Source organism: Lissotriton helveticus, chromosome 10 (assembly GCF_964261635.1).
Source record: "Lissotriton helveticus chromosome 10, aLisHel1.1, whole genome shotgun sequence".
Taxonomy (NCBI): domain Eukaryota; kingdom Metazoa; phylum Chordata; class Amphibia; order Caudata; family Salamandridae; genus Lissotriton; species Lissotriton helveticus.
Window position 1 is genome coordinate 979,557,764 of NC_136071.1, and position 18,656 is coordinate 979,576,419.

The window sequence follows — 18,656 nt, forward strand, 5'->3', positions numbered from 1 at the left end:
CTAACAGACCTTTTCTAGTTCTTAACTGACGTAATTTTGAGAACAATGGCATGACTGGGCTGTAATCTAGACACAATACAATGCACAATGAACACGATAATTACTGAAGATACACCACTTTCATACCACGACATTGAAATACATGAATGACATTTAAAATAACAGTTCTGACAAAATACTACCTGGAATACTGAAAACAGAATACATGAATTTCTCGAGAACAGAACGGGCTAGAACAGAAACTAGATGCACTGCTAAAACAGTACGAAACTTACCGGTCTCATAAAGAGACACGTCAGGACCCGCATCCACCTAAGTGGACACTTCGTGTTGGATCTGTGTACCCAAACCCACGGACCAGAGACAATGCAATTGACCCTGTCTAGATACTACCCCAGCAACGGTACTCACCGGGCAGCAAGAACGGAAGGCCTCGGACTGGACTGGACTGCTACGACGACGGACGGACGAACTTCGGACTTCTGTTACGGGTGGGCCTCCGGATACCTCGGACCTTGGACTCTCGGCTTGGGCTCTGGTCGGGACTTGCCGCGTTCCTCCACAGCCTCGTCTGGATGCTGGACCGCAACCTCCGTCTCCTCCGTGGGCCTGAGGGATACTTGAAGCAGAAATATCTGCACGTGCACGGTATGGTTCCGTCACGGCTGCAGAGGATCAGGGGGCTTGCGTGGCTTCTCCGGCGCGTGGGGAAAGGGCAAGTCCCTATTCGGGCGCCATTATGTGGTAAATAAATAAATAATACCTCTATTTTTGACTGGATATATAATAACAGATAGCTCAATAAATAAGAGTCAAGATTCGAGGTAACTGGAGTTTGCAGGTTTAATACAGCATAAAGGACAGGAACAGGACAACCTGCACGGGAATAGGATGGCAGCGCTGCACGGGGCAGGGACAAAGGAATGGCAACTTTTAATAACAGTGCACAAGTATATATACTTAAACAAAATACATGGTATTCAATACAATAGGCGTAGCAGTGGGCAGGGCCTGTAGCAGTCGCGAAAGATAAGGCAGAAAGTAGGTGTAACAAGAGGCGTGAACAGGGCGTATACATAGACATGTGATGTAAACGTAACGGAATATGTCATAAATGGGGCGGAAACATGGAGGGGGCTACCTAAGGAGCCGGGACCTCTAACCTAGTGGTGCGCGCAAGCTGGCAATGACGTGTTACTAGGGAGAAGCTGGGGGCTATGACTTCTGAGCTAGAAGGAGAGACGAAAGTCTGGAGAGTCAGAGCGACATGTACCTAAACACTATCTAGTATCTGATGTTTAGAGAACATGTTGATAGAATCCAAAAGTTATCAGGGCAAAGGCTAACAGACACTAAGACTGGTGCATGCATTATTCTACATGTAGTGTGTGTTGAGGAATATTAAATGACCATAAATACAGTATTTCTCTTACATGGAGACGTAAAGGCTAGACGATGACTGAAACTATTGATGCGATTCAGTAGCTTAGGAATGCAGAGAAGGAGAGCTGGACTGATAACTAGAATCATAACATACTCTTGGCAGACTGGCAGGCAGAGCCAGGCCGAGCCGGGCACTGTGAGGCAGGAAGTAAGTGAAGGGTCATGGATACAGGTGGGGGCTGTATCGCTCCTCGGAGAGGGTTCAGGAGACAGGAGCTGAATCTGAGTCCGGGCCCTTTTGAGGCCTAGAAACGGGGATTTTACAATGAAATAACGTGCACACTGAGAAACGTGGCAACATAACTTTACATAGGCCTAATATTCGTTGTATTCACGAAAACTAGGAACTGGCATACTAGAGATGGACACAACTGTAATTGCGTCTTTAATCGATCATAGGGAATACATATGCATATTAATCATGCACATATAGCATAAGATGGGGAACACGTAGGGACACAGAACATGGCAAAATTTACTTTTCCACAGTAGGTAGAAGTGGGCATAGTAAGCGAGGGAGATATGTTGCCAGCCAGTGAGGAATATATTATTTCCACATTATTTATGAAGAATTGGGCAAGGTCCTCACATTGCTTTGCCTTCAGACTGGGGGAAGCCTATGAGGTTGCAGAACCAGATAGTTCTTTGACCATCTTGAATAAGGTTTTAGGACAGTTTTTAACATCTGTAATGGTCGAAGAAACAAAGTTTGCACGCGCGGACCTACAGTGATAATGATACGCCCTTTTGATAAGAAGATAGGCGGTTTTGGCTTTAGGCGCATAGGCCCTTCGCCACCATCTTTCCATATTCTTGCATTTAGTTTTCTCCCTTTTTAGCTCTCCGGAGAACCACCGGGCAGGAGGACGGTGATTGTTTAACTTCCTAACCGAAAAAGGAAGGCAGGTGTCCAATCCAGTCTTGAAAAGCCACGAGGTCCATGACAAAAATGTTTTTAAAAATGGGCGCATTAATAGAAAGAAAATTATTAAAATGGGCAATATCCAAATGTTTCTAATTCCTAGTTGGTTTTATGACACTGTCGCTCACCACGTGAGAGAGACGTGAAACCACAAGCCTAAAACCCACAAAAAAATGATCAGTCCAACAGAGGAGTGGCTGCAGGACATTGAAGATTGGATAACTTAGAAAAAATAGGGTCAAGCAGATGGCCAGCTTTGTGAGTGGGACCCATATTGTGGAGTAAAACGGTCATAGCAGCCAGGTCTGAGATAAAAGTATTACTAATAGTTCAGGCGGGATCCTCCAGGTGAAATTGAGATCTACCAGAATAGAGAAACTCGCCAAACTGAAAAGGAAGGGAATAACTAAATCTGGGAAGGTTGTGGCCCACGGGCCAGATGGCCCAGGGGGGCAGTACACCAATATCCCTGAGAAGGTGAAGTGAGGGGTTAAAGTCTATTTAAACACTGCTGCTTCACAGTCAGGGATTAGTAGACCATCAAACTTACAGCTGAATGTTTTCTTGAAAATTATAGCGATCCCTCCACCTATTTTATCTTCTCTGTCTTTCCTGACTATGGCGTAGTTAAATGGCAAAGCTCTGGCTACATCTGGACCAGAGCTGGTGTTAAGCCAGGTCTCAGTAAGGAAGATAGCGTCAGGTTGTAAGTCAACTAGAAGATCAAAAAGGTCAGCCTGATGTTTTGGGAGGGAGCAGCAGTATGGAAAGAAAATATCAATTGCTATGCTCCGTCAACTAGAAAATCAAGTGGTACCTTTACCTAATCCAGAAGAATGTTCTCATAGGCCCTTCGCCACCATCTTTCCATATGCTTGCATTTAGTTTTCTCCCTTTTTAGCTCTCCGGAGAACCACCGGGCAGGAGGACGGTGATTGTTTAACTTCCTAACCGAAAAAGGAAGGCAGGTGTCCAATCCAGTCTTGAAAAGCCACGAGGTCCATGACAAAAATGTTTTTAAAAATGGGCGCATTAATAGAAAGAAAATTATTAAAATGGGCAATATCCAAATGTTTCTAATTCCTAGTTGGTTTTATGACACTGTCGCTCACCACGTGAGAGAGACGTGAAACCACAAGCCTAAAACCCACAAAAAAATGATCAGTCCAACAGAGGAGTGGCTGCAGGACATTGAAGATTGGATAACTTAGAAAAAATAGGGTCAAGCAGATGGCCAGCTTTGTGAGTGGGACCCATATTGTGGAGTAAAACGGTCATAGCAGCCAGGTCTGAGATAAAAGTATTACTAATAGTTCAGGCGGGATCCTCCAGGTGAAATTGAGATCTACCAGAATAGAGAAACTCGCCAAACTGAAAAGGAAGGGAATAACTAAATCTGGGAAGGTTGTGGCCCATGGGCCAGATGGCCCAGGGGGGCAGTACACCAATATCCCTGAGAAGGTGAAGTGAGGGGTTAAAGTCTATTTAAACACTGCTGCTTCACAGTCAGGGATTAGTAGACCATCAAACTTACAGCTGAATGTTTTCTTGAAAATTATAGCGATCCCTCCACCTATTTTATCTTCTCTGTCTTTCCTGACTATGGCGTAGTTAAATGGCAAAGCTCTGGCTACATCTGGACCAGAGCTGGTGTTAAGCCAGGTCTCAGTAAGGAAGATAGCATCAGGTTGTAAGTCAACTAGAAGATCAAAAAGGTCAGCCTGATGTTTTGGGAGGGAGCAGCAGTATGGAAAGAAAATATCAATTGCTATGCTCCGTCAACTAGAAAATCAAGTGGTACCTTTACCTAATCCAGAAGAATGTTCTCATTGTAACATAATAAAACATGGTTAGAGACAAATATGAAGAGTAGTAGCTTATGGGTATTATTAAAAAAACAGCAAACATGAAAACTGAGATGGCCAAATTTTCAGAACAATGTAGAATGGTTTCAGCCTAGCAAACAAACAAGAAGGCTAGAAAGGCTGGTAAACCTTTAAGAATTCAAATATTGGCAGAGGGAAATGTAATACTAGAGGATACTATATTAAAAGAAGAATTTGTTGCTAATAAGGCTCTGAAGTTTATCATCTAGGGGGATTTAACTCAGATCATTGTGGTACGTTTTTAAAAGCAATATCTTTACAAATATTATCTTCAGAGGACAAGGACTGCATCAAACTAAAAAAATATTCAACAGTATTTCACAGACTATACCTTCAAAATGTCCTAGGGTGGATGGATTACCGAAGATGCTTTGGAAGATACTGAATCCTAAAATGTTATCTTCATTTCATCAACTTTGTCAAGAGGTCAACACAGGAGGGTACACTCCACCATCATGACAGGAAGCTAATAGTGTACTTTTGTTAAAACTAGGGAAGGGTTCCAGTTTTCCTTCATCATATTGCCCAATTACCTGTTGAAATAACATAGTAAACTCTTAGCCAGAAACATGGCCGGAAGTCTGCAGGAATGAATAAGGGATATCATTCATCAAGTTCATCAAAGCTTTATAGTAAAGAAATTTAGAAAAAGAAATACCGTTTTTTGACTAACATAGACAGTGTTATTATGAAGTCCTGTTCATTATAAGCCAAGTTAAAAGATGTAGAGAAAGCATTTGAGAGGGTTAACTGGGACTTTATTTGGTATATATATATATATATTTTTTTAATCCCTGCAGTGGACTGATTAATAATAAGAACCAAAGTAATTGCTTTCAGGCTTATAAAGGCACCTGTCAAGAGTGTTCAATGTCTCCAGGACAGGCTACAAGACTTAAAAGACAAGCTAACCGATGTACTGGATGCCAGAGGTGGGAAGTGAGTAAAATAGCTCACTTCAAGTATGGGGAAAATTGTTGCCTGTAAAATGAATTCAGACCAAATAAGAAACTTAATTAAGGAGATAAAGTACAGTAATTCCGGAGATGTCTTAAGAAACAATAATGATATTGAAAATGCTTTCAGAAATTTCTTTGGAGATCTCTATACAAAAAACAGAGAGAAGGTGAAGGAATGGGGAGCGGAGAGAAAGCTAGGTAAACTCAGTGAAGACAATAAGGCTCAACTTAATACCAGTAATAAATCTTGCATGGTTAAACAAGCAATTAGGTCTAGAAAACCAGAAACGCAACAGGTTCCAATGGTCTACCAATGGAATTGTATAAAGCCCTAGGAGACATATTACTATCCGTAATTACGAGTTTGGTTAGCGAGAGCTTCAAGGCAGGTTCAGCTTTGCACCCTCGTGGAATGAGGAGGTTATCACTCTAATTCCTAGACCCGGAAAAACCCTAATAATTGTGAGTTATACAGACCTTTCTATATAACTCATAAATTGTGGTCATAAAATATTTGCAACATTTTTAGCCTAGAAGCTGAACAGAGTAACAAGAGGCCTTTTACATGAGGATCAAATAATTTTTTTTAAGGGGTAGACAATTGCATGAACTAACACATGGCCTTAGGGGTTAAATTGATTTAGCTACTGCTTATAATGTCCCTTTGGCAGTTATAACACTGGATGCTACAAAAGCATGTGACAAAGTGAATTGGACATATCTGCAAACATTGTTAAACTACTATAACCTGGGAGATAACATTTGTAGAGCTTTACACTGGATATATCAAAATCCGTCAGCTAGAATACTGGTAAATGGTAATCCTACTGTAGCCTTCGAGATTTCATGGGGCACAAGACAAGGATGGTCACTATCACCCCTATTATTTAATTTATATATCGTGCTGTTGGCATCCAAGATAAGAAAACAGAGTTACATTCCTCTCTTTGACTATAATAGCTGAGGAAACAAGGATTGGCATAGCCAATAGGTCTCGCCTTTGGAACCTTATCAGTATTTAGTTATACAGTACAATATCCTTGGTGCAACAACATCAACTGTTGCATGGGTTTCGCAAGTTACATGGTACAGAGACTGCCCTTATTAAAGCCGCCGATGATATCAGAACCATCAGGGACCAGGGAGGGACAGCAGTGTTAATACTGCTGGACTTATCTGCGGCTTTCGACACGGTCAATCACTCTACTTTGATTGACCGTGTCGGAAATTTGGGCATCCATTCCAAAGCGAAGGACCTGCTTGCTTCCTTTCTAGCAGATAGAACACAGGCGGTAACGCTAGGGCCATTTAAATCGGCCGATTTGGCTTTACCCTGTGGGGTCCCCCAAGGCTCATCCCTAAGTCCGACACTTTTTAACATCTATGTGTCGGACTTAGCAAGAGTAATTAAAACCTACCGGATGAGCCTTACCTCATACACTGACGACACCCAACTGGTGTTGGCCGTAAATAATGATGGAACGGAGGTAGCTGCTCGCTTTCAAGAAGGCATGTCAGCGATCAAAGATTGGATTCGTGACAACTGCTCAGGCTTAATACTGAGAAGACGGAGGTGGTCATCTTCGGAAAAATTTCACCAACATGGTCGACAGTATGGTGGCCTCCGTCACTGGGAGCTCTACCAAGTCCCGTCCGAAAGGTCAGGAACCTGGGAGTCATTTTTGACGAAAAGCTCAATTTTGTCACCCATGTAAACCAATCTGTATCCTCCACATTCCACAAACTTAGGCTTATAAGGAAAATAGTTGAGTTTCTCCCAGAGAGTGCTAAAAAATCCGTGGTGAGCTCATTGGTGCGCTCCTCATTGGACTATTGTAACGGCCTATTTGCCAATGCTCAAGCCCGGGTGGTTGCCAAACTACAAACAATTCAGAACGCGGCGGCAAGACTGCTCTCTGGTACCCCCAAATTTAACCCGATCAGCCAAATAATCAGGAACTACCATTGGCTGACAATCAGAAATCGGATTAAATTTAAAACTCTTTGCCTAACTTTTAAAGCTCTTCATAAACAAGGGCCAGAGTTTCTCAGAGAGCAGCTCACTGCCTACCATCCAGCTAGACAGCTAAGATCCTTGACACAGCTTCAACTTGTGGTACCGCGTACTAGGACTGTCACGTGGGGAGACAGACGCTTCACAGTTACTGCAGCAAGACTTTGGAACTCGCTTCCATTACAGATTAGATCAATTCAATCTTTGTTCCAATTCAGGAAATTGCTGAAGACATGGTTGTTTGACCAATAACCTGTCTGACCCTGTTACTCCCGGCTGCTGCTCCATCCTCCCTTGCTGAGACTTAAACTGAAATCACAGCACCAAGATGCCCACGGGCATTCGTTGCGCTCTATAAATTGTAAAAATAAATAAATAAACACTTATAATGTCCCAAAGGCGAGACCTATTGTCTATGCCAATGCTTGTTTTTATTTCAATTATTCTGAAATGTGTAGTTCTGCTCTTATCTTTACAAGCTCAAAACTGGATAAGCTATTTAATCTTGACATGATGGTCTTTTAAAATCTTTGCAACGATTCTGCTAGTAAGTGAAGCCTACATTTGGTTAAATACAATCTTCTTTGACTTACTTCTCATCTTAAAAACAAATTACGATGTAGTGTATTGCAGCATGGAGGGAGAGAGAAGAGATCTGCTGGATGGACATTTTTACTATCATCCAATATATGAGTGTCATTATGAGATCAGTCAGTGTACTGATACTTGGGACCTGCACTAATGTCACATAACAACTAGTGCACGCATATAATTCGTGACATTTCTTAGTGGCATAATCCTGTAAACTACACAAAATTTTGGTTTTAACTAACCTATTTTTGTAAATGCTTGTAAGAGCGCGTTTTAGTCATTCATAACAGCATAACGTTTTAAAGGAGTGAACTATTTAATGTTAATTGAAACAACGTTCAGAATATGTCAATTTGAATGTGCTGGAAATGGGAGGAATACGGATTTTCTTAGCTATGTGCGATTATATTTCTAATTGTGCTTGCGAGTTAAGTTTTTATATAATGTTGCACAATTTAAAATCTCAGACTCTAGTAATGTATATACAGCCTCCTGCCAAGCTGGCACATTGAATCAGTCTAATATAAACCAATTTAGATCAGTTCATGTTATTGTTTATATTTTGACGAACAGACGTGTGATGTCTCATTGACAAAATCGCTTTCCGAAAGGTCCGAGTTATCAAAAAGAAACTTTTGTTCAAACAAGAAGCAGGCTGAAATTGAAGTCATACATTACCATGAATAAAGTGAGTGACACTCGCTCACAAGGGAAAGGGAAAACGGACAACGATACTAATGTAGCGTATGAGCGCGACCACCTTTAAGTGGTGGATACAGTCGAACATCGGAACGGCTAAAGTACGTAGTAAACAATAAATCAGTATAAAGTAAGCCAATGAGTGATGTATGGTACTTTTTTTCCTTTTGCTTCACATAGACTACTGCAGGAATAGTGTATGTTAAAAGTATCTATCACATTGTAACTAATGGCTATAATACATATGCTAACTCGCTCATCATCCAAAATACCATTATACACTACTAGGAAGCCAAATATGTTGTCGCTACATGGACACGAGAACGCAGGCGGAAAACAGATACAGAGATCAGCCCCTGTGCGTACATCACTGGGAGACGCAGAGGCAGGGCCAGTGAGGCAGATGGGGCCCCAGCTGTAGAAAGGGCCGTGGAGCCCGAGGACATCGTGCAGCCCCCTGCATACCATCAGGTTTCTGTTAAGCAGAGCGGAATTTATTTCATTTCGAAGCATTCACTACAGCAAGATTATAACGGTTTGAGGGGCACCAGGCGCGAAGACTAACAGTAATTGGCAATGCATTTCTTCATTTTCATCGCACAGCCAGCCCTGACAAATTAATCACCATCGCTGGTTGGCTGCAGCAAGGGGCTACCTCCGCAGCATAGAAGACAAGTGTGGCCCCAGCGAGCATCGCATACAGGAAGGGGAGTGGCCACGTGAAGAGCTTGTGAGAGAGAGAGGGGGAGCAGGAGGTCAGCCCGCGAGTGGTGCGCACGCACTTGGGAGAGCAGTATTCACTTTTCAAGCACTGCACTCGTGCTTGTGGCGTGCGCTGCGTGCTACCCCAAGGTGGATGCCTCCACAAGCATGAGTACAGTGCTTGAAAAGTGAAGACCGATGGCTAAAGGGCCTCCTATATAGCGTATGCACACTGTGTAGGCGAGACCTAAAAAGGCCTCCTTGACCTTAATGGTTTATAGACCAGATGTACAGATTGCACTGCCGACTATTGAACAGCTAACATTAGACTTTGGTCAGGTGGCGGAGTACTCAGTCAAAACTTCCAAAACTGAAATTATGGTTTTGAACTTACTGAGGGGTAACGGCTTAATTACAGAAGAAATAAAATATCTAGGTAGAAATATCACACAAAATCTTAGGAAAATGTCTGAGGTAAACTTTACAAACGTTTTCACAGAGGAAGGTAGACTGATGAAGGGTTGTTTGCATCTCCCGCTTACTGTTCTTGGAAAATCAAATCCGGTCAGAATGATAATGCTGCCCGGGTTTATGCTTTTATGTAACACAATCCCCTTGAGTTTCAAGAAGTAATGGCTGGACAGATTGCTCGGAATGATTAATAGCTTAATCTGTGCCTCAAAAGGTGCATGAAAATCCTAGAGAAAGCTGTGGAGAAAAAGAGAAAAGGGGAGTTTGGCACTACCTGATATGCAGTACTAAGTGTGGGCATTCCAAATAACAAATGAGAAAATGGTGTTAAATAGTCTGGACGGTTCTGAGATAGGCATTTTGTAGAAGGCCATGCTAAAAGACATCAGGGGTGCGGAGGCTTTTTCTGTAAAAATGTGGAGACCCAAAGTACTACAATAAGGTGAGAATGAAGGTATTACAAGCAATGGCGGAACATTGGTACCCAATCAGGAAAGCCACTGAACTTACACATTATAGTACATTTGCACCCATTTGGAACAAACAGGTTTCACCACAATGTGTCAATGACAAATTGGCACTTCCTATTAAATCATGAGCATGTTATACAGTACTGTCAAACCTGCTAGTTTAAGGAGGAACCAACTTTTTTCCTTCCCAGAGCATACTGGATACCCTACAGCATATTGAAGATGGAAAAAAGGGAGAGGAGCTAAATGCATGAAAAGCGCACTAGAGAAGGCCAGTGATGTTCATATGTTTATAGAATGTCCCTGGATTGACAGTTTCTGGGAAAGTTTGGGTAAGGCTATGAAGAGTATTCTTGGAATAGATATCAATGTAAGCCTCTCCCTCATTATGTTTGGGATTTTAGAAGGCCTGGTAAAGCTGAGTAAAGATGGAACAATGTTGCTGATTTATTGAATATTTTTGTCACTTAACAGAAATCTGTAGGAAGTGGATATTGTGGTTTCCACCAAAGTATACCGAATGTTTCACCTCACTAAAGTATATGCTGAAAATGGATACCAGAGATTTGACTGTTAAAAGATATAAGTTTTGGCTACCACTGATGAGTTGGAGCAAAATGAGGCTAGTGGGTGAATAGCATGAAGTTTGGTTCTGTTTTTTTTATATAATATAAACTTTTTCCTACGATTACACCCATACTGGTCTCTGTTTTTCGATACTCGTTTGCACACCTATGTACACCAAAAGAGAAAGAAAACTAACCTTCAGGTTTTGGTACCATGTAAAGACGAGGATGCAAATCTGGAAATTTTGAAGTGTGGGCCTGAGGTGAATGAGGACAAAAAAAAGAGTAATCAATGTTGCCTTTGTTGTTTGCGCTACATATCAAACCTTTGGCAATTAAACTCAATACAACCCTGCAATTTTACAGTATCAGTTAGGTAGTTTAAACTGAAGTACAGTCATGCACAGATGATTAACTTACTTAGTCGAAAGTGAAACAGCATATGACCTAATAAGAATAATAATATGGACTCTAGATCTTTTTTAGGTTATAAAGGAAACAAGAACGATACGAAGATGGAGCATGGCTGTGAAGTTATAGGACAGATATCTAGGGGTACAAATAGTACAAGATATGGGTGATTTAGTCACAGCAAATTATTTTTCAGAATGGAATATTAAGACCCTTTACATGTTAAGCAATCCTTTCTTTTCTCAGTTAACTGCAGGAAAATTATAACAAGATGGAAATTTTGCCTAAATTATTATTCCTAGTTCAGTCCATATCAGTGTGTCCCAACCCCCTTTTTCCATAAAGTAGAGTTGAGAAAAGATGCCTTTACTTGGGCTACTAAGAGCCCTCGTAATTCAAGAACTAAGTAGAAGAACAGGCACGTGTGGTCAGACCAGATTATCAGGTTTATTATTGGGCAGCAAAGCTGAATCTGGTCCAATTTCTTTCAATCTCTGACAGATAATTAACAATTTTGAGAGGCCTTCATTTCTCCAGAGGGGCTATTGGGGAAGTCTAACCAACATTTAAAAAAAAGTAAGGTACACGTTAATTTGGAAGACTGCCCTTATTTTGTGAGACAATCATTGTTATTTGGTTCTTCCCCATACTCACGTTTTTACTCATGTTTGGTTCTAAACTTAATTCCCCTTCACTCAGATCCATAAGGACTCTTTGATCTGTAATAAGGCATGTGTACTAAAAGATGTTTTAGATAAGTCAGATAATATAAAATCCTTTCAGGAGTTACACCAAGGGGTAAACAAAGTGACAGCCCTACATCATGGACAAATTAACCATTGACCAAAAAGAAAGTACAGATTAGTTAAGGAAACAATCACATTCTCACTTCCAAGCTATATAAACCTCATATTAGTCAGTCAATATGACTTTTCAGTTACATGTTAGACTACTGGATGGTAGAGCTAGTTTGGAAATCCCTAAGTAAGTAATGGGAGGAAAAAATATTGATACTACCCAAATTCCTTGGCCCAAATGAAATTCTTTAAATCTCCATAATTTCTCTTCAGTGAAGTTTGGGAGCTTTTCTTCCAGCGAATACACCGTTTTTATATGACCCCTTCAAAAACTGATGAGTGTTTCACTCACAATAATAGTCAATGTCTACAATGTGGGTAAAGAATGTGAATCTCGTACATCTATTTATTCGTTGTCCAGTAATATATAATTGTTGGATTGAAATTAAGTAAACCATTAGTAATAAATTAGAGATACATTTAATCTTGGTCGACGAAGTACTGTTATTTGGATCAAATGAATATTGTCCAGATCATTCACTTATTTCCTGTATGTTTACTGTGCTCACAACAACAACCTTTAAATTAAATATCATGAAACAATCGGAATCAGCAAATCCTCTCAATGTTGCTTTTTGCTTGAAATAAATTAAACAGGTGGTGGGGTGAGAATTGGTTTTAGCCAATTTGTACAATAACATGGGGATTGTCATAGTGGAGAAGTGTAGCTCACTGGTTAGAGGAGGCAGACCTGGAAGCAGAGGTCAGCCCGGGACCAGGGTTCAATTCCCGGCTCGGCGGGGTCTTGAGTCCTAAAATGTCCATGGACTCGACAATTCTCGCTCCGGTGCCTACTCGATTCACGGGTTCACACTCTGCGACTCTGGGCAATAGCTTGCTTAATCTCCACAACGGCCCCTCGCGGCGGGATGCCTGGCTTTCACCTTGCGGATACCCTGCCGGGGTTATCTCACAGGGGAATACCAGGACGGGTTCCCTAAGCAAGCGCTTAGAAACCGCTCGGTGATTTGCGCTATATAAATTCCTGTACATTGCATGCCAAAATATAAGTAATAGAATGTACCAATGATCACGGGGAGACCATTGCTAGACTAATCCAAGTAGTGCATCATACTAAAATATATTGTCAGTTAATTGATTAATTTGTCTATTAGGGAATTAGAAATTGAAGGATGTACAGTAAGACTGGTTTGTTATTTACACCACTTTGGGGTCCAAAGATTAAAAATCAGTATTGAGCCTGCAAGCCTTCAACTTCCAATGCTGCCCCTTATGGGTATTCGCCTAAACTATATGAGAATTCGATCAAAAAGAAAGAGAAAAAAAAGAAAATACTACAACATCCTATTCCAGCATAGTTGATGATCCTTAAAGAATCTGGTGTGCAGCCTTGTGCCAATTCATTAACTTAATCATAACAAACAATGCTTCTCCTTGATAAAATCATTTGGACTTTATTCGTAATCAACCATGGAAATCCCAGCACCACATTGTAAGATTAGAAACCTTGGGACATAAGCATGCAATAAATGTATTACGATTCCTTGCCAACGTAATTGACCCTTGATGAGCCCTAGTTTAAAAAAATTTTGAAAAATTAGATAAAATGTTCCGATCTATTTTGTGTGGATAGAGCTGCTGTAATAAAAAGTGACCAAAAGAAGTTTGCAATCATTCCTCCTATAAATAAGGAATCTCTGCACATTTCAGCTTTGACCATGTGCAAAATCAACATAATTTCCTTTACAGAAATAATGTCAAAATCCAAAAAGATTCCACAAAATTTAGTAAAATTATGTTTCTATATGTTGCGCAATTTTTCATTATGAAATGTGCCCTTGCGACCATTTAGATGAGAGGACGCATTTTGCGAAAACAAAATAGCTAGCTGTAGTAGGAATGTGATGAGATTGGTTATGATTTTTAGATATATTCTCTTTTTCTGGGCAAGAGGAGGGGCCCCCCGGGAGCCTGAAGAAGGTGCAGCAGGTACAGTCATTTTGATTAACCAGGGTTCAGTAGGAAAACAAGGGCTGCGAACTTCTTCCATAGGTTCTGGAACAATAGCAACGGTGGAACTTGTGGTATTGTTATTGTTTGTGTCTGTAAGTTAGCATAAGTTATACTCAGCCTTTGCTCAGCTGAAGCGATTTAATTATTAATAGCACCCTTAGCACTTATAACAAAGCTAGGAATAGAAATATTTGAAGAACATTTCTTGTCTGGGGAAGCAAAGGCAGAAACAGGAGCTTTTCCTTTACCCATAATTTAGAAAACTATAGTCTCTGTCAGGCTACAAACAAATCACAAAACTAGGCCACGCTCTGCTCTGTGAAAGAAATCCCAAATTTAAACATCATGCAACAAACAGATGGGTTGAGGTCATGGACACGGTCAACCAAGATTAGCTAAAAGTCTTAAAGTTTAAAGTCCAAGGAGTACCTATTCTCGAGTTTTCCCAAAATGTCTCACAATACCACAAACCAAAACTTTCCAATAATAATAAATTGTACATAAAAGATATAGAAGTAAATGAAAGTTACTCTATCTCTTAAGTCCTCCCCTAATTCAAAGCCCATACATCCGACATCCAGCATATATCACTACTTCCACAACATCAATGCAAAACTGCTCTTTGATTTTGTTCTTTTTTTCAAGAACATATAAATTAGATATATTTTGCCAAAATCTTGTTAAAAAGTTTCTTTCACGCAGAGCTCCCACCAAAACAGGTCGTCTCCACCAAAGGCCTTGTCTAATGCTCTATACCCATTGTCTCCTCTGGGGCAGTGAGCACAGTGGTGAACATTTGTAGACCATAATGTCAGAAAAACACAGCAGCCAATCAGCAATGGCCCAAAGACAATCATCACTCCTACAAAATGATGTAACCTGTTTGCTTGGAAAAAGCATGAGAAGACTGCAGAGTAAGGATTCTCACACTACCTTGAGGGGATTCTTTAAAGTCAAGAGTGTGCACTACACAACCTATCATCCTTAAAGGAGATATTTGTGAATTTGGCTAAATATCACACTATGGAGTGAAAAGGGCATCTTTTGTATTTGAGCTGTGTCTGAGCACTCAGGCAGCTCAAAAGGAAGCATCCACATAGGTCAAAATCAGGTCTAAGTAAACAGGAATGAAAAACAACACATTGAGAATGAATTCAAACAGGTACCTTGTTAAAAATCAAATAGGTGAAACCATCCAGGTGTCCTCCACATAGCCGACCTGGACTGAGGCACTTCAAATAGTAGATCCTCAGTTGTCTGCAGTTGGACTGAAGCAGACAGATTGTGGGTTCAGCCATGATTTGTACTTTTGGAAATAGTTTTGGAGTCAGTGATATTAAGATGGACAAATCTGGAGGCAGTATCTGAGAGGGTTCTAACTAGTAGAAATGAGAGCACTTGAGGAGCATTTGGTGGAGGATAGAATAGGCTCAGAGTGGAACACATAAGAGGGGCCAGCAAAAAAAAATAGCACTTGTGGGGAGTGGCACTGGAAAGAACAAAGTAATATCATTTTAGTAGAGTCCACATATTGCATGTTCAAGTGACCTTAATCTGAATCCAAGGGAACTTAAAATTCAGACAAAAAATAGTTTAAATGTCATGTAGATGAAATCCCTTACATTGGTCATAATTAAAATATAAAACCAGAGACATATGCATGTGCCTACCGTTATCTATCTTGGTACAAATTCCCAAATCATTGGGCGGGTAAGTTTTCAGGTGGTAATTAAAAACAGTTTGCGCTGGAGAATGTGTAAATGCTTGGAGTAATTTTATTGGGAAGGTTTGAGCTTTTCAGAATTTTGCTTTATTTCTAAAAAAACAAAGAATTGTGCTAGACACTATCCTACCACCTTATATTTTTTGGCGCCTAGTGCATCCTCTTTTTTTGTCACTGTATTGTAGTGCTTCAGATGAGGCCCTCAGTCTTCAATACTACCATTACTGTACTTCGATTGCTTCCACAGATCACGTTAAAGAATCCAACTTAATTATTTCTCTCCAATTTCAAATTCCTTCACATTTACAAAGTGGGTTAAAATGTTTATTTTTACATTTTGCTTTTTTATATGTGTAAAAACGTTATTATTCTGCTAATATGATTTAATTATCTAAAAAGTTGCGAACCTCAATTTGTGACTTGGCTGTCATGTTACCATTTCATGCAGCTGATTTGAGCTGAAGAGTTTACCCAGAAAAATGTAATTTAAATATATTAAATGATAAACGGGTAGAATAAGTTATTCAGATTTTATTCCCTAGTTTATCACTTTTCACTGATATAGCGGTAAATTTTATTTAAAATTTTACACAAAGCAATTTTTCTCAGGGTGAATACAGAATGGAAATCAGTTACCAGAAACGGAATGAAAATACTAATTTAAACAGTTTTTAATATTTGGAGAAAAAAAAAAAGTCTTAGCAGTCATTTGCTCATTTCTACCGAGTCGAACCTTGCTTTTATATTATGCAGGTTATAAGTGAAAAAAGACTGGTAGTGGTGTTCCCTCAAAGGGAAGAACCGCACATCAAAATATGCACAAGTAGATAACCTTCTAATAAGGGCAATTATTTAGAAAGTGCTGTACAAACAGCAGGGGTGCTAGAGGAACCAGTGTCACTCACTACCAAAGAAGGACCAGGGTAGATCAGAACGATCAGCCCGTACAAATCTGAAAATAAACTAGGTCAGAAACATCACAACCCCATTGCAATTATTAAGAGTAATGTAAATCTCCAGATTCTTAGATTACGCAATCGATCTAGGTTACAGACACAGAATATGATAATGACATAAACAGATCTCAGAATAAATCAGAACAAGATGACTGAATCTGAATGTTTTAGCATGAAGTTTTCTTGTTCAAATTGAAGTGTGAGAAGCAGCCAACACGTGTTTCGTCTGTACAACGTGGGTATTCAGACTTTCTCAAGGCTAGAAGGCGGTAGAAGTATCAAGTGGTGATTACAATCGTTCGGAGGTACATGGTCGATATCATTAATATAGCGAAGTATCAAAAAGGTTGACACAGCGAGGACCCAATATAGACAGCATGGCCGAGATGGAGTTTGCGTACATTGAATAATAAGTATTCAATGAAGGATCCCCTCCAGCATCAGAGTTTGTGGTTTAAGAGTAGAAACTCAGAGAAACGCAGTCAATGAAGTAGCACTCTAAAATGCTGCTAAATCAATCATTAAGGAGCAGGTAAAAACGCAACCTGTGTGTAGTATCCACAATAAAAACAGTTTGATAGTAGGTGAACCAATGCACCCAGTCCATCAAAGTCTGGATAGACAAAAGGGTCCCCCACGCTTGATAACGCGTGGGGGACCCCATAATATTTGCAATTGGGTTGTGCTGTTTCTGACCTAGTTTATTTTCAGATTATGCAGGCTATGTTCTATCTGTAGGAATTTACTGTGATAACAGTTTGTAGAATATAATTCTAATAGAATTAGTTTATTTAATATTTCTTTATTTGCAGCTTAAAAAAATCATGTACACAACAATAAACGTTAGAATCTATCTCATTGAGTTAACAGTGTCTACAAAGTATTCTGAAACTCAAAGATGTCAACTATTTTTTTTTATATTCATAAGAAAGTCCAGTTACTATGATCACAATGTGCCAAATGCAGCTAAGAGCGACCTGAAACCTTGCATAAAATCAAAATAGCAACATGTGTTGAAAAATCAAAGGCCCATCAAGAGATGGTAAAATCTAAGACAGACAGAAATAGTACAGAACACAACAAAGTAATAACAGTATTAAAAACATAACTTGTAAATGAACACGGGCTACTATTCAGCACAATTAAAGGCAAAGCTTGGGAGACTCACCACTGAGGTAAGTGCCATCTGGAAACTGTAGATTCTTGCAAGGCCAAAGTCTGCCAACTTTATTTGTCCACTGCTGGTGACAAGTATATTTTGGGGCTTTAGATCTCGATGAACCACTCGGTGTGAGTGAAGGAAGTCAAGACCCTGGAGCAGCTGGAACATCATGTCCTGGACACAGGCAAGAAGTGAGGTAAATATTGCAATGCATAAAAGAAAATTACTTTTTTACTAGAAAAACTCAAAACAAGTTAATTTCAAAAGCACGATCCAAAAAGGATAATGTATACAATACCAATCAACTTATCAATAAAAACAAACCTATTAAGAAATGTATAATGCGGTTCAACATTACTGAAGTGTCTAAAAAACAGACAATCTTGAAGAAGATAGTTGCAGGTAATCAGAATGTACACTAAAGCCTCAGTTTGGTAAAAAATAAGAAAGCAGAGAATAATATGCGCAATCGCTCTCTTCACTAATGTTATTCAGTGGTGGAATATGGCCAAAACTAATATGCATTAACAACATCAGTCAAAGTAATATTTATTTAGACCATTGGTCTTTAAACAGTGCAAATTCATATATGCACCGTCTCCTTATATACATTTTTCAATTTATACCAATCTAATAACACAAATAATTTCATCACAGTTTATGGCAAAAACAATATCACTTAAAAAATATCAATTTATGGACAAGGAACTTCATTGCACGATTTAAAATTCCTACAAAGCTTCCCCATCTAAAATTATTCTACCTGAGTCAAAATACAATTCTACACCATTAATAAAAGGCCCTACTTATTTTTATATCCTTAATTTTACACCACGGCTTCCAATCCTTA

General features: G+C 39.8%; 1 protein-coding gene across 3 annotated transcripts in view; it reads right to left on the reverse strand.

Annotated features, from left to right (window-relative positions):
- The window catches only part of CDK6 (cyclin dependent kinase 6), a 598,055-nt gene that overhangs the window by 257,188 nt on the left and 322,211 nt on the right, over positions 1-18,656 (reverse strand). For all 3 annotated transcript variants that reach the window (XM_078664405.1, XM_078664406.1, XM_078664407.1), the window contains exon 4: positions 17,813-17,980. In XM_078664405.1, coding sequence (XP_078520531.1) covers positions 17,813-17,980 — 168 coding nt within the window. The remainder of the gene's footprint in view (positions 1-17,812; positions 17,981-18,656) is intronic.